Raw genomic sequence first — 13,150 nt, 5'->3', positions numbered from 1 at the left:
CGTTGAATTTTTATATGTATAGAACGCCTACCTACTTATGTAGGACGGGTTTGCTGGCGAAGGACACGGGGAAAATTGCAGTTTTCTGTCGTTATTGACTCGTGTGCATCGGAATTTTACACGATCGTCGGTAATGCAGAAACGTCAAGTTATCTCCGGGCCCACCGAATTTAGGACGCACCCATTTTTTATATTCAACCCAAGTTTGGCGGAGCAGTCGAATTGTTTAGTACTACAGCCGCCAATAGATGGTGACGCAGAGGCGTGTCTTAAATCTGTGACAGCCAATGGTCAAGAACGTCAAGAACCTATCCTCTCAACCCAACCCTTCAAGTTTGGGAATGTGTCATTTGCTTTGGGTTGAGTGAATTATTAGTAGCGGGATTGTAGGACGTGAAAGTGAGAAGTAGACTACAGAAAGCTTGACCGAAAATTGAAAACAGACCAGAAATAAACGGGCTCAGATAAGGATAATATACAGATAAACAATGGTAAGTAGTTCATGTTTGTCTTGCCTCAAAGTTTAGGTTATGGTTACCTTTGCTTTCCACCTCTTTCCCTTATCTTCTACAACGGATGTGATCTCGGCTTGATAACAAATGAGCTGGAACGAACGCTTTCACATTTATATTAAAATAACGACAATACAGTACTCCTGTTTAATTCTGGAATCCCTAGACCAAAATTGTTTAGACCTACACCTACTTCGTATGAAAATCCATTCAATATCGGAATGTTGAATAATGTTTTTTGTGAATGATATTTAATAAAACCAACACAGAGATTGATCATTTGAATTTGATATCTTATACCGATATAAAATTTTTGATACCAATAGTTCCGGATTCTCGATTAGACTTCCTGTTTTTCCTCTCCAAACATTTATTAGTTTAGCTGCAGAGTGATATACATGTTCAAATATCTTTATTAACGATGCATTTTTACAGTCGGCAACATTGAAGCCTTATCTAACAGCAGTGCGACGTACACTGACAGCAGCGATGTGTTTGGAAAACTTTTCCTCCCAGGATGTAGAGCGTCACAATAAGCCAGAGGTGGAGGTGATGTCGAGTAAAGAGCTTCTCCTGACCCCAGTGATGATAAGCAGAAACGACAAAGAAAGGGTGCTGATTGAATCCAGCATCAATAGTGTCAGAGTTAGCATATCTGTCAAACAGGCCGATGAGATTGAAAAGATTTTATGCCACAAATTTATGAGGTTTATGATGATGCGCGCTGAGAATTTTGTTATACTTAGGAGGAAACCAATAGATGTAAGTTGCTTACTTTGACCAAGACCTCCTTTCCAATACTCCAGCAACTGGACCACAATTGTTGTCACATTCTCACTTCCAGGGGTACGATATCAGTTTTCTAATCACAAACTTCCACACTGAACAAATGTTCAAGCACAAGCTCGTTGACTTTGTTATTCATTTCATGGAAGAAATAGACAAGGAAATCAGCGAAATGAAACTATCTGTGAACGCGAGAGCTCGAATCTGTGCAGAGGAATTTTTAAAAAGGGTTAGTATTCATCATTCATTGTCAGTTGTGTTTATTCTTTGGAATAATACTCTTAAATTAAGTAAACTTTCATTTATTATCCGTTTTTAGTTTTAGCCTGTTCACAAAGCTACAAGATCATAGCCGAAGGAAAATCGGGATGTCACTATAGGACTTGTAAGCTATATTGAATCGCTCAAATGTTGATAAAAAAAAACCCTGTGACCCCTGGTTAATCGGTAATTTGTATTTAAAAGCCGTTCCACCAATGAGTCATCCATGTGATGACGTGATGTCAATCGAATTTTTTTTACCTGCTGCCATTCCGGCCTTACGTCACTTATCAGTGCGTATTCTTTTAGAAAAAAAAATATATAATACTGTAACAATCGATGAATAATAATTATAATAGTGCTAGTAATAATAATAATAATAATAATAATAATAACAACAGTAATGATTAACTACGATCTGTCGAGTGTCTTTCAATTCCTTCTTACCTGTTTGGGTGAAAATGACTATGTGCGTATAAAGTACAGTTTTTTGACGAATAGCTCGTGGACAATGTGTGAATTCGTTTGAAAATAATTTTATTCGAAAAAGACCATTCGTAAAATGGCAGGTAGGAATGTTTTACGGGAGTGCTAATTTTTTTCAAGAATATGGAAAATTATGAGTGAATTTCTAATATAGTACGACGTGTAACAGTAATTTCCGTTTGAAAATAGCGCGCGGTGGCTTTTATCGACTGCAGTTGAGTTTTTTTCGATGAATACAGAATCTTTTATATCCGTGGCGACCTATTTTTTTTGATAATCCCTTTAAATTATTTATGATGTTGGTGAATTGCCGAAAAAAGACGAAATTTACGGAATGTTCGTGAACTTTTTTCACCTCGAACGGCTATTCTACCAAATTATCGGACGTCGCTCTGCTTACCAATCGAATTACAAATACAATAAGCATTCGAGATTTCGATCGTCACGAAAAAAAATGCATCAACATGAATTCAAAAGGATTACAATACCTCAACTCTCGGTTAGATACTAAGAAAGAAAAAAATTTCAGTCGATTTTCAGCGGGAAAGAAAAGAAGAATTATCCTCGGTGGGTAAATAAAAGAGAGGAGGCGCGAGTGAAAGACAGAAAAAAAAACAAGAGAGGCGCGATTCGCGCGCATCTAACCCCGTTTGCTCGGTAATAACGGGGAGTCCCCCCCCTTCTGGGCTGAAAGACAAGCAGAGCAATGCGCGAGAGGGCGGAAGGGAGAGAGAGAGGAGAGCGAAGCTCGGCGTTGCGGCGCGGCGCGAGTCGCGACTCTTCGGGTGTTCAGAGCTTGCGCTTTTCAAACGTCGTGCCCCTCGACCCCCTGCAAACGCACGCCGACGCAAGCGGTAAGCGGCAAGGCTTGACTATATTCTCATCTCGTAGCTGGTGGTGTTCCACTAGTTTGGGACTGCGTCTTCCGCACGGTAACGAGGGTGTACGACGCCTCGTAAGCATCGGCTGCGGGTCGGTCTGATAGTTGAGTTTATTTATTTGTTTATTTATTATTTATACACTCATTTTGAACATCTCTTATACATTCTCCCCGAGTGTGGTGTGTGTTTGGGTAGGATGCTTGTGCGTGGGTGCGGTGTTGCACCACCCAACAATTACCAGCACCACCACCGTAACAACGAAGATAATAATAATAACAACAACAACAATAATAGTAGTAACGATAATAAGTACGAGAGCGGCAGCGTGACCAGTGCGACGCCGAATATCAAAAACGAGAACAAAAGGAGCAGGAGCAAGAAGAATCCCAGACTGACCGACGACAGTGCAGGGAAGATAGAGCAGAATATTATCGAGAGGTTTTACCTTTCTAAGTCGATCTGCAGGGATTGCCTGCACGAGATATTTTCCTCAAACCGCCGAAGAGCAGATCAGCGAAGAGCCAGCAAATTATTTGTACTTATTACGAAACGACGGTTAATTGTGGTGTTGGTGGTGTTTGTTCTCGTTGATATCCCCGGAGAGGTTGACGCTCTATCTTCGAGTTCTGTGCGGCGGGATATAATAATATTAGTAGTAGGATATTTTTTTACTATTTTCTTCCTTAGTACATTTTAATACGGTTTTTTAACCAACCGCCAATATTTACGAGTGCCTAGATAACCGTTGTGGCGGTAATAACAGAAACATCTTCAGTGATAATAACTCATTACCGCCAACAATTTTACCAAATAATCAACATCATTGTAATTATCGTCAAAACTATTACCCCGAAACGCAACATCAACAATCCGGATTGACATCGTCTACACATCTCCTCATGTTCATCCCGGATACTCTAAGGAGCTGTATGGTGGAACCGGATGTGTCGACATATCTTCAGGCTCCTTCCGTAGGACAGGTGCTTATAGATATCAATAATAGATTTGTCTCTAACGAAATATAACTGCATCCGTTTCTTTGAACTGTTTCGACATGCTTATAAACGTGCTAACATTGTTGACCATACCGCAAACACACTGCCTCTTGTTATTTTTTGTTTATAATAATTATTTGCACAGCCCAAAAGTAGTCATTCTCATTCGTTGGCTAGATATCAATCATGTTTTGTCAACTTATCATACATATAATTTAGAAGATGACTGAATGAAGGCGAACGTGTACTAGAGGTATATGCATAATACGGTAGTGGTGTACTAAGGGTTGACTCTTTGCTTAAAATTGAATCAAAAATTAACTGTGAATCAGAGTTGTGGCTGAGACGTCTTCCGAATGCAAAAATCCGGCCCAAATCGGGCGCACTTGGATGATATTTTGAAGCTAAACTCGGTGCACTAAAACTTGAATGAGACAATGATTCGAATCGATAAGTACACCAATTACGACACACTGATTCCTACACATTATTTGAAATCAGCTCATAATCAGTGGCTCATCGAAGGACGCACCGACGCTTCGGAAATATTTTGAAATTTTCCGTAGTGGATGATACAGTATCTGATCATCTCCGGTACAGGACCCAATGTTTCTCAAACGAAACAATTATACATCCTTCGCGTAAGAATGCCGAAAACTGTTGGAAACTAATCCATTGAGAAGCATCGGTATACTATTCGAATATTAGTTGCATGTGCAGAGCAACTTGAGACTTCAGAAATTACGTTACAAACGCGCGAAGAGATTTAATACCCGTCATCCTCCAACGGTATAGTACTCAGCTATCTCTCCTACTATTATTTTCCCTTCTGTCTCGCAGATCTTAATCTATCGGTGTTCAGTAAACCTTGCCAGACGAAGATGTCTACTCGCTATCTGATTACGTTCTTTGGTAGAGGTCTTAGCTAGTCCCGGTGGTGCAGCCGTTTGTCAAACCACTTTTTTCCGCAATGGTCAGAGATCGGTGATAAAAAAGTTTCACTAACTGTAGACAGATATTTTTCGCTTCGTCTTTTTTTTTGTTCCTCACCACTTGCCATTTCACAATCCAGACGCCATACAGCAATTACGCAGATTTGACTCAAACTGAAATCATATTATCCTACCGTCTGGTGTGGAGTCTAGACAAACACGGGAGCTTTCCCAACTCTGGTATTCTGCGGGACGGGTATCGGGGATGAAATATCCTTCAACTCTTGACCAACGGTTATGTATACGAGTATTCTACAGTTTGACTCAATAGTTTTTGAAAAGCTTGTACAGCTTTAGCCTCGAGGAAAATTCCTCAATCAGACATCGTTAACGATGCCAAACTTGTTTATATCAATCGGAACCATACGCGCCGTTTGCTCAACTTGAAGATATCTCAACAAACACGAGGTCATTCCTCAACCTCTTTTCCAGAGTTGGGAAACTAACTTTCCGAGGGGAAGCAAGCGTTTTCAAACTGCAAGTCGACGTAAAAAAAGTGGGATCAGAGTAACGGGGACTTTTGAACAGAGCGTTATAATAAATTATTCCGCATAGACGGAAGTAGCACGTGTACCGCGTTTCATAACGCGAGTATGCAGTGCGAATCCGTATCGTCGTAGTCGTTTGTCCACAGTCTCGCCAGACAGAGAAGTTTGGCTATCGATTGGTTGCAGCAGCCTAGTGGTCGCCTACAACGCGATTCCACAGCATGGAGTTTGTACAAGAACGTGGCTACCACGCTCACTGCACACCGACGTCGTTTAGAATTGTTAAAATTTCCACATTCCCATTACATGAATTAGGCCGGATATGAATTTACAATTTCATTTACAAGTGTGCAATTTTATAATGATCAGAAATCTGTCCACTAGCGAAATTCTTCTCCGCTTGCAAGATACGTCAGTTATTATTATACGTTTTAGAAAAATTACTTAAATAACACCTACGTGAAGTTGCTGAAAAGAAAGTTTAATCCTTGCTTGATATAAAAAGATGAATAGAAAATGGAAGCCAAGCACTGCAAGAATATTTCGCAATCGTTTGAGTATACTCGCTTTTGTTCGACGTGATTTCCTGATTCTGAAATACCAATGTATTCTCCAAACATCCGCGCGGTGTTAAGATTGCGAAATTAATCGCGTTTAACCCTTTCAGTTGTATATTTTTCAACTCAATACTTTGGCTGGAATTTTGTTACTCCGAGATTTCTGGGGTCGCGGATCAGAAATCTGAAGTCGAAGTTTGATAATTTCTAAATCCAAAAAGGCGGATCCAATATGGCGGATGTAAAATCGAAGAAAGTATGAAAATTCGATGATTCTGACCGAAACATGTTACTCGGGTTTTTTTTTTGAGGTAATACAAATTAACGAAAATCATTTTAAGTTGTAAATAAACTGTGAAAAGACCAGGACATGGAAATTTTCGAGGTGGGACGCTGAGCATCCCACTGTGACTGAATGGGTTGAGAAGTATAACATTGACAGAGGAATACCAAACATGGCTTATATGTACCGAGTTTGGGGCATTGAATTACTTGATTCGCTGGGTAAATTCTTCAGGAAATGCGAAAACTTGAGAACTTGAACCTCCCGTAGGAAGTTTCGCGCTTCTGCGTCTACCGGCAGGGGAATGACCATCGCAACGAAGCCCGTTACAGGGTTGACTTGACTGAATGAAGACGCAGCCGGCACAGAGGCTCTTCAAATATACCGCTTCGCGAGGCTGCCGCGGCGAAGTGAGCCGCGTGTGGCGGCGGGTGACGTTTTGGTCGTCGAGGGCAGCAATCTAGCAGGCTAGGACAACGGCTAATAATAGACGGTTTGGGGTGCCATACCTGTATGTTCGTGGAGCCGAGGAGAAGCGAGCGAGAGCAGGTCTGCTGGTTCTCACCAGATCGTCATTGCTCAGTGCCGCCGCGACTCTGTCGTCGTCGATTCTCTTTGCGCGCTAACGCCCCGAGAGTCGCTAAGATCGCGAGAGAGTGAGACGGACCTCTCTCTCCCTCTCTGACGAGAGAGGGATACGCGCGGAAAACCGCACGCAAGTTAGTCCTTAAATATAAAGAGACAAAAGAGGGAAAGATAAAGAGAGCGTCTCAAGTTTGCCGCGTGTGCCAAGAGAAGAGGGATCTAAGAAACAATAATTTGCCGATCTAGAAGAAACGGTGTTTATATACCTATACATATATATGTCTATATATATATATATATATATATATATATATATATATATATATATATATATATATATATGCATTAAAATTGATTCGTCGATATTGGTCATGGTAAAATATCTTTTCATTGATTATTTAAAAGGTTGCTACGTTTCCATCGGCTACGGTCAATCATCATCAGGCAATAATTACTGACGATCCTATGAGCTTAACATGTTATTGTCTCGCCATGTCAGGAAGAAGACAACTCAACCCTGTCAAGGACTTTTTCCTGACATGGCGAGACAATAACACGTGAAGTTCATAGGATCGTCATTAATTATTACCTGATGATGATTGGCCGTAGCCGATCGAAACGTCGCAACCTTTTAAATAATCAATGAAAAGATATTTTACTACGACCAATTTCGACGAATCAATTTTAATATATAACCACAGTGGTCACTAATTTCAAACTCCTATATATGTATATATACGTAATAGTCATCAATACCTTTGTGTCGTCTTTCTTCTTATACGCACAATTACAATAAACGAATTATAAAATCGTAGTGCGAATCGGAACGCTGGGAATGATGCGGAGTAGGTTAAAACGGCTGTGTCATAAATCACTATAGATTTTCTTTGTTTTTTTCATCACTTCTCAAGGCGAAAAATTCAAAGCAGGTTTAATCGTTGATCGATTGTTTTTTTTAACGAGTACCGCGCCACACATGCCTTGGATCAACTCGCGAATATACATTTATTTAAATACATATGAACGGAAAAAGATACCTACCTAATGAAAAGTATAAATGGACTGACTGCAGTGGTAGTACTACCTGTTACTAATTTTAGTCAGTTGTAACTCTATTCGTCGAGCATGTAGATATAGCATTTGATATCGTATTGTCTGCAGGTTTTCACAATTTCGAGAAAAGCAAATCTACGAACAATATTAGGCTCTTTACAACGTTTATGCAGTTGGACAATTACAATCGTTCAGATCAAAGTATAAAATAAAAATTTTGCGGTCGGTCATTTCTACAGTACATACTGTATTTTTTGTAATTTTTCTTTCTTTCTTTTTTGGTTTCTTTATTTTTTATTTTTTATTTTGCCTTCTCTTATTTTCGTCTTGCTCCAACATAATGTTTAAAAATAAAATCTGTCCCTCGCGTTAAAAACATAATAGATATATAGTTACACGTATATATACATATTGCGCGCGCGCCCAAGTTATATACCTATACACACGATATCACCTAACCGTGTGTAATGCGAATATAAATATAGAATTGAAGCTCCCAGCACTGTAAATGTGGATAAATTCATCAGGAAGAAATTGAAACACTGGAAGAAAACCGCGCCGCGATTGAGTAAAAAACGAGAAGAAAAAAACGAATACACGCCTAAAACTTACTTACCAACCACATTGCATAAAACAGAGAATTTGTATACACCAATACTTACAACTCGCAGTGTGGCACGTGAACAAAGTATAAGTTCGGAGTGTGTGGTACACGATATAAATATATACTAATTATAGTGATGAGAAAATAGAAAACAGAGAAAATAAACACAGTTGAGAAAAGATAATAATATTAATAAAATTTAAAAATAAAAGAACAAAATACAGCAAAGCAGAAGAAATCGAAAAAAAAAGTAAAAAAAGAAATCGGAAGCAGCCGTTGAAAAGAAAAGAAGAACGGGGGAAGAGAGAACAAGAAAAAAAGTAAAGCAGATGAGTCGAAGGTATTTGAGAAAAGAGGGGCTAGAGGAGGTCTTCCGCGACCACTTCGCTGCAGTCCTCTTACTATTGCCGTTAGCACATCGTGCGGGCTGCAACAACTTCTGACAACGTGGAACGAAGAAAGAAAGTCGATCAGCAGTCCTCTGCGGCCCCGGCTCGAATCTAGCTAACTTTTATTAGCGGTGGAGAATAAACATTGAGAGACGGTAGTGTGTGCTACAGCGGCCAACGTGCTTGTCACTATTCGATGGTTGGTGTCGCCACGAGCTTTCGATGCTTATTTTTTATTCTGTTTTCGATTCTCGCCTCTCTCTAGAATATTTCTTATTTTAGCGCCGCGTTGCGCAATAACGCTGCAGTTCTTGCTTTGGCCCAATGATCGTCTTAATATTGTATTCAAAGTGAAAGATGGAAAAAAAGTTTAACCGTTAAAGAGCTTGATTGCATGCGTGTTGTGCATGTCGCGTATGTAACACGTGGTATGAGGATATTGTCACAATGCCTTAATGTGACTGAGCTTTTACCTGTACACAGTTGTTCTTTCATCGTAGAGCGTATGGAGGCGGATGTGTTCCTTTTGAAATAACGCTTTTACATGTAATTCTGGAACATCGTTATCGTCAACGCGATTTTTCTCACACCTTCTAACATTCTAGAAATTATTACGAGGGGTTCTTGAAAATCATTCAAAGCTCGACACATTACCATAACAGCATGAAAAGTAAAAATAATTCACAATAATAGTGACGAGGTTTGAGACGATGACTACGGTAATGAGAATAAAAATAAAACGTAAATGTGCATACCGTTCGGTGTGAAAAGAATCTTGGCAAGAAGCTCGCAGCATTATTGACTCACCGGTGCCAACAGATGTCAGCAGTAGACTGCTGTGAGCTTGCGAATAAAATCGTCACAATTGTGACGTGACATCACGTATGTACGTAGGATCTACTATACTATGTGTAATATCGTCAGAACGATCAATTACTTTTTTCTCCGTGCAGATCGAAAAGGTTTCTCTTTCTACATTTTATTGTTTATAAGGGAACTATGTTTACAGATTTGCATGTGTAAACTATCCCCTCGACTGTTTTCGACGCGTATTTTTATACGGCAACGCGGTTCGATATTCATAAGTAACGAGTATTTGTCGATTTATGGTAAAAATTTCGACGATTTTATTTATACAACAGAAATTATGCAGCGAATTGTTTACTTATGGAAACGTTTATCGTTCACCAATAGTCAACTATTCGAACTATTGATGTCATAAATTGTGTTGAATAGTTGACCAAGTTGGAAATGGAAGAGTCATGTAGGTCTATTTAAACCACGTGCACGTTCATTCGATCTAGGTTGAGCAAATATTCGATTGGAATTCATTCAACTCGAATTGGTTCCTAACTAGCTTGGAGTCGTGTAAACCAACCACCGCGGACATGGATAGCGCGCAAAATAAATAAGGAAACAATTTTTTTCTATTCAAAATTTAAAACTTTTTCATTTTCTTGTCTCACGGCCATTGTTGAAGCTTTTTTTTCCCTCGTTTTCGTTTCCGTTTCGCGGAACTCCGCTGTTTCAACAACGATGCGGGATTGCAATATAGGTATGTTCGGTAGACAGAAGACGCAGGATTCGAGCTAGCTGAAAAGAGAGGGAGAAAATCCTCCACCGAAAGGTCGACGACATTTCAACCCTTATGTACTCTCACCACTACTACGTTTGCATACATACATATTAGAATGTAGAAGTTTGAATCTTCGGCGTAGTTCTTTGCATCATACAAGTCACATGGACACAAGTCTGAAGTTGGTAACGTTATTGTAACGATTCATGCTGAGGAAAAACTGTTATTTCGACATTTTGAAATTGTCTGAAATTCAGCAGACCGCAATAAAACAAAACATACTCATATTTCTAAATCTTAGTTCCTTCGAAATCATTGTAAAATTAATAAAAAATTGTGATTTTTTCACCAATGTTTCATTACGACAACGTTACTGATTTCAACCTCCAAAATGGAGAAAGAAAAAACTACGGCGAAATCTGTAATATTAGTTTTATTATAGACCAAACGGTTTCCCAATCCACCTCTTTTACTTTGTTGCCTTTATCCTTCTGTGATTAAAACTCCAACGAGCACGATGATGATGATGATGATGACTGTTAAATATGAAAGCTGTTTTTCTTAACCTTGCGCATGCTGCAGCGTTCAGTGTATTTAAACAAAAAAACTAATCGATGGTATAATCTTTTTCGTCACCGGTTGTAGGGGAGAATGACGCAGACTTGTAAAGCTCGATGATGCGATTGATTTCAGGATGAGTTCCATCCGTTTATAGAAGCTCTGCTACCGTTCGTCAAGTCTTTCTCGTATACGTGGTTCAATCTACAGGCAGCCAAGCGGAGATACTACAAGAAGCACGAGAAGCGAATGAGCCTCGAAGAGGAAAGACAGTGCAAGGAAGAACTGCAGGTGAGTCCTAGTTTCTTGTCCGATTTTTCGTGCAGTGTTCGAAACCTTGTAACCTAACCTCCCAATGATAACCTCCTGATCGGGCTCATTACACAAAGAAGCCCAAGAAATTAATTCTTGTTGTGGTTGCCACGGTAAAATCATTACGTTTAAAGATAATTTGCCGGGTCTGAATAGCCACATCGTAGAGGTAACTTAGCTGAATCCTGCATCCGATCGTGAGACGTCCATTAGCGATGGCCACTGACAAAAATGTAAAAATAATCGGTGCATCGATTAATCGAGAGTCCACGAAAACAATTGAACACGACTCGATTGAATAGGTAAAAATGAATCGATTGACCGATTATTCCGTATTTCTTTGAAACGGTGCAATTGAAACCAAAATTTCGTAAATTTCACTACGCATTCCTAATAGCGGAAAAGTTTTGTGATAATTTCTAGTTTCATTTAAAATATTTTTCACTTTCAGGTAAAAATATTCAATTCTCTCTGCTTATTATGTCAAATATACTTACTAAGTAAGCCGATGATAATAATTGATATTCGAATTACATAAATTGATATTGTATTGCATTGTTCATGGGAGTAAAAACGAAAAACCGATCGTGATGAAAAATAATCGATTAAATCGAAAATCGACACAAAAATATCCACACCGTAACAACACCAATCGAGGTAAACGATTTTGATAATAATTAACCGGAACCTAGGGTCGATTTGTCTTTTTCCCGTAAAACCGATGTTGTCAATATGTGTCCCAAAGACAGCGAACGCAACTCCGACTTATACCTTATGCCCACCTATTTTCCATTGGCATTCGAATATCCGTTCATACTCTTCGTCCACTTTCTTCCCGTTCTGCGGTTGATCAATATTTTCATCCCAGGATGCAGCAGCAGAAGCAGTAGCGGCAGTGGTAGCAGCAGTGGTATTTAGTGAACGAAACGAAACTGCCGAAGTTATACAGTCGGGAAAATACCGATAAGAGGAGTGTACCTACATATGTACATCCACATGTACATACAGGAGCGGTGGAAAGGCGTGTGTATATACACAGATAGACTAGGCTAGGCTAGCCGTTTATGAAAAGCCAACGAACGAACACCGCTGAGTTTTCTCTTTACTCTTCATGTACGAAATCGATACCTGCAGTCTAGTCCGCCGGTTGGTATACATAGATACCTATATCCTCTGTCCGCTATTCGTGGTTTTCATCGGTCTGCCGAGTCCTGCAACCGGGTTTTTAGCCAGTTTCCGCTGCCTTCATATTCGTAGAATTTCGTCTAAGAATGATCAGGAATAATCGATTATTTTTTCCCGATTAATCGAGTATAGTCGATTATTTTTCAAACTCGATTAATCGACCAACTCGATTAATTTTCTTCACAATTCGTTTTTGTCTTTTTACACCCGTGAACGACGCAATATTATCATTGTCGTACTTACTAAGTACACCTATTTGATATAATAAGTGAAAGATAAATGAATATGTTCATCTGACATTGAAAAATATTTTGAATGACACTATAAATTATCAAAAATATGTTTCGCTATTAAGACTACATGCTAAAATTCAAGAAATTTTGATTTCATATGCACCATTTCAAAAAAAAGCGAAATAATCGATTAATCGATTAATTCTTACCGATTCAATCGAGTCGTGTTCGATTATTTTTTGGACGCGACTAATCGATGCATCGATTATTTTTTGTTTAGTGGCTATGGTTATCGTCCTTAAACATGCGTGCAACAAACTGTCTTTAACGTTGGTTGAATCACGGTTTTACCTTATTTGTATAATGCTTATTGTAGTTCAATTATTCAGTATTAATTGTCAAACTCCTCAATAT

The 13,150-nt window shown here is 39.2% G+C and overlaps 2 protein-coding genes and 1 long non-coding RNA gene across 12 annotated transcripts in view; all 3 read left to right on the top strand.

Moving 5' to 3' along the window:
• The first annotated feature begins 211 nt into the window (after nt 1-211).
• LOC124184086 (actin-related protein 2/3 complex subunit 4) lies at nt 212-1,970 on the top strand. The gene is made up of 4 exons (XM_046573497.1): nt 212-491; nt 948-1,274; nt 1,357-1,527; nt 1,618-1,970. Exons 1-4 carry the CDS (start codon nt 489-491, stop codon nt 1,621-1,623), a joined length of 507 nt encoding a protein of 168 aa, XP_046429453.1. The 5' UTR covers nt 212-488; the 3' UTR covers nt 1,624-1,970.
• Nucleotides 1,971-2,855: 885 nt separating this feature from the next.
• LOC124182728 (nuclear factor 1 C-type) overlaps nt 2,856-13,150 on the top strand; it is a 44,680-nt gene continuing 34,385 nt past the window's right edge. For 3 of the 10 annotated variants that reach the window (XM_046570337.1, XM_046570332.1, XM_046570331.1), the window contains exons 1-2: nt 2,859-3,906; nt 11,142-11,297. In XM_046570337.1, the coding sequence (XP_046426293.1) occupies nt 3,826-3,906; nt 11,142-11,297 (237 nt within the window). In that variant the 5' untranslated portion in view covers nt 2,859-3,825. Of the gene's footprint in view, nt 3,907-8,707; nt 9,072-9,103; nt 9,759-10,788; nt 11,066-11,141; nt 11,298-13,150 lie in introns of those variants that run through there. The other 7 variants (XM_046570338.1, XM_046570334.1, XM_046570333.1 and 4 more) reach the window with 7 other exon arrangements.
• LOC124182737 lies at nt 6,814-8,447 on the top strand. Its single transcript, XR_006870848.1, has 2 exons — nt 6,814-7,080; nt 8,365-8,447. It is a non-coding gene; the product is annotated as an uncharacterized LOC124182737 (long non-coding RNA).

The sequence above is a fragment of the Neodiprion fabricii genome, chromosome 5 (assembly GCF_021155785.1).
Source record: "Neodiprion fabricii isolate iyNeoFabr1 chromosome 5, iyNeoFabr1.1, whole genome shotgun sequence".
In the NCBI taxonomy this organism is placed as follows: domain Eukaryota; kingdom Metazoa; phylum Arthropoda; class Insecta; order Hymenoptera; family Diprionidae; genus Neodiprion; species Neodiprion fabricii.
The sequence above is the reverse complement of the archived record's forward strand: the minus strand, read 5'-3'. Positions and strand labels throughout refer to the sequence as shown.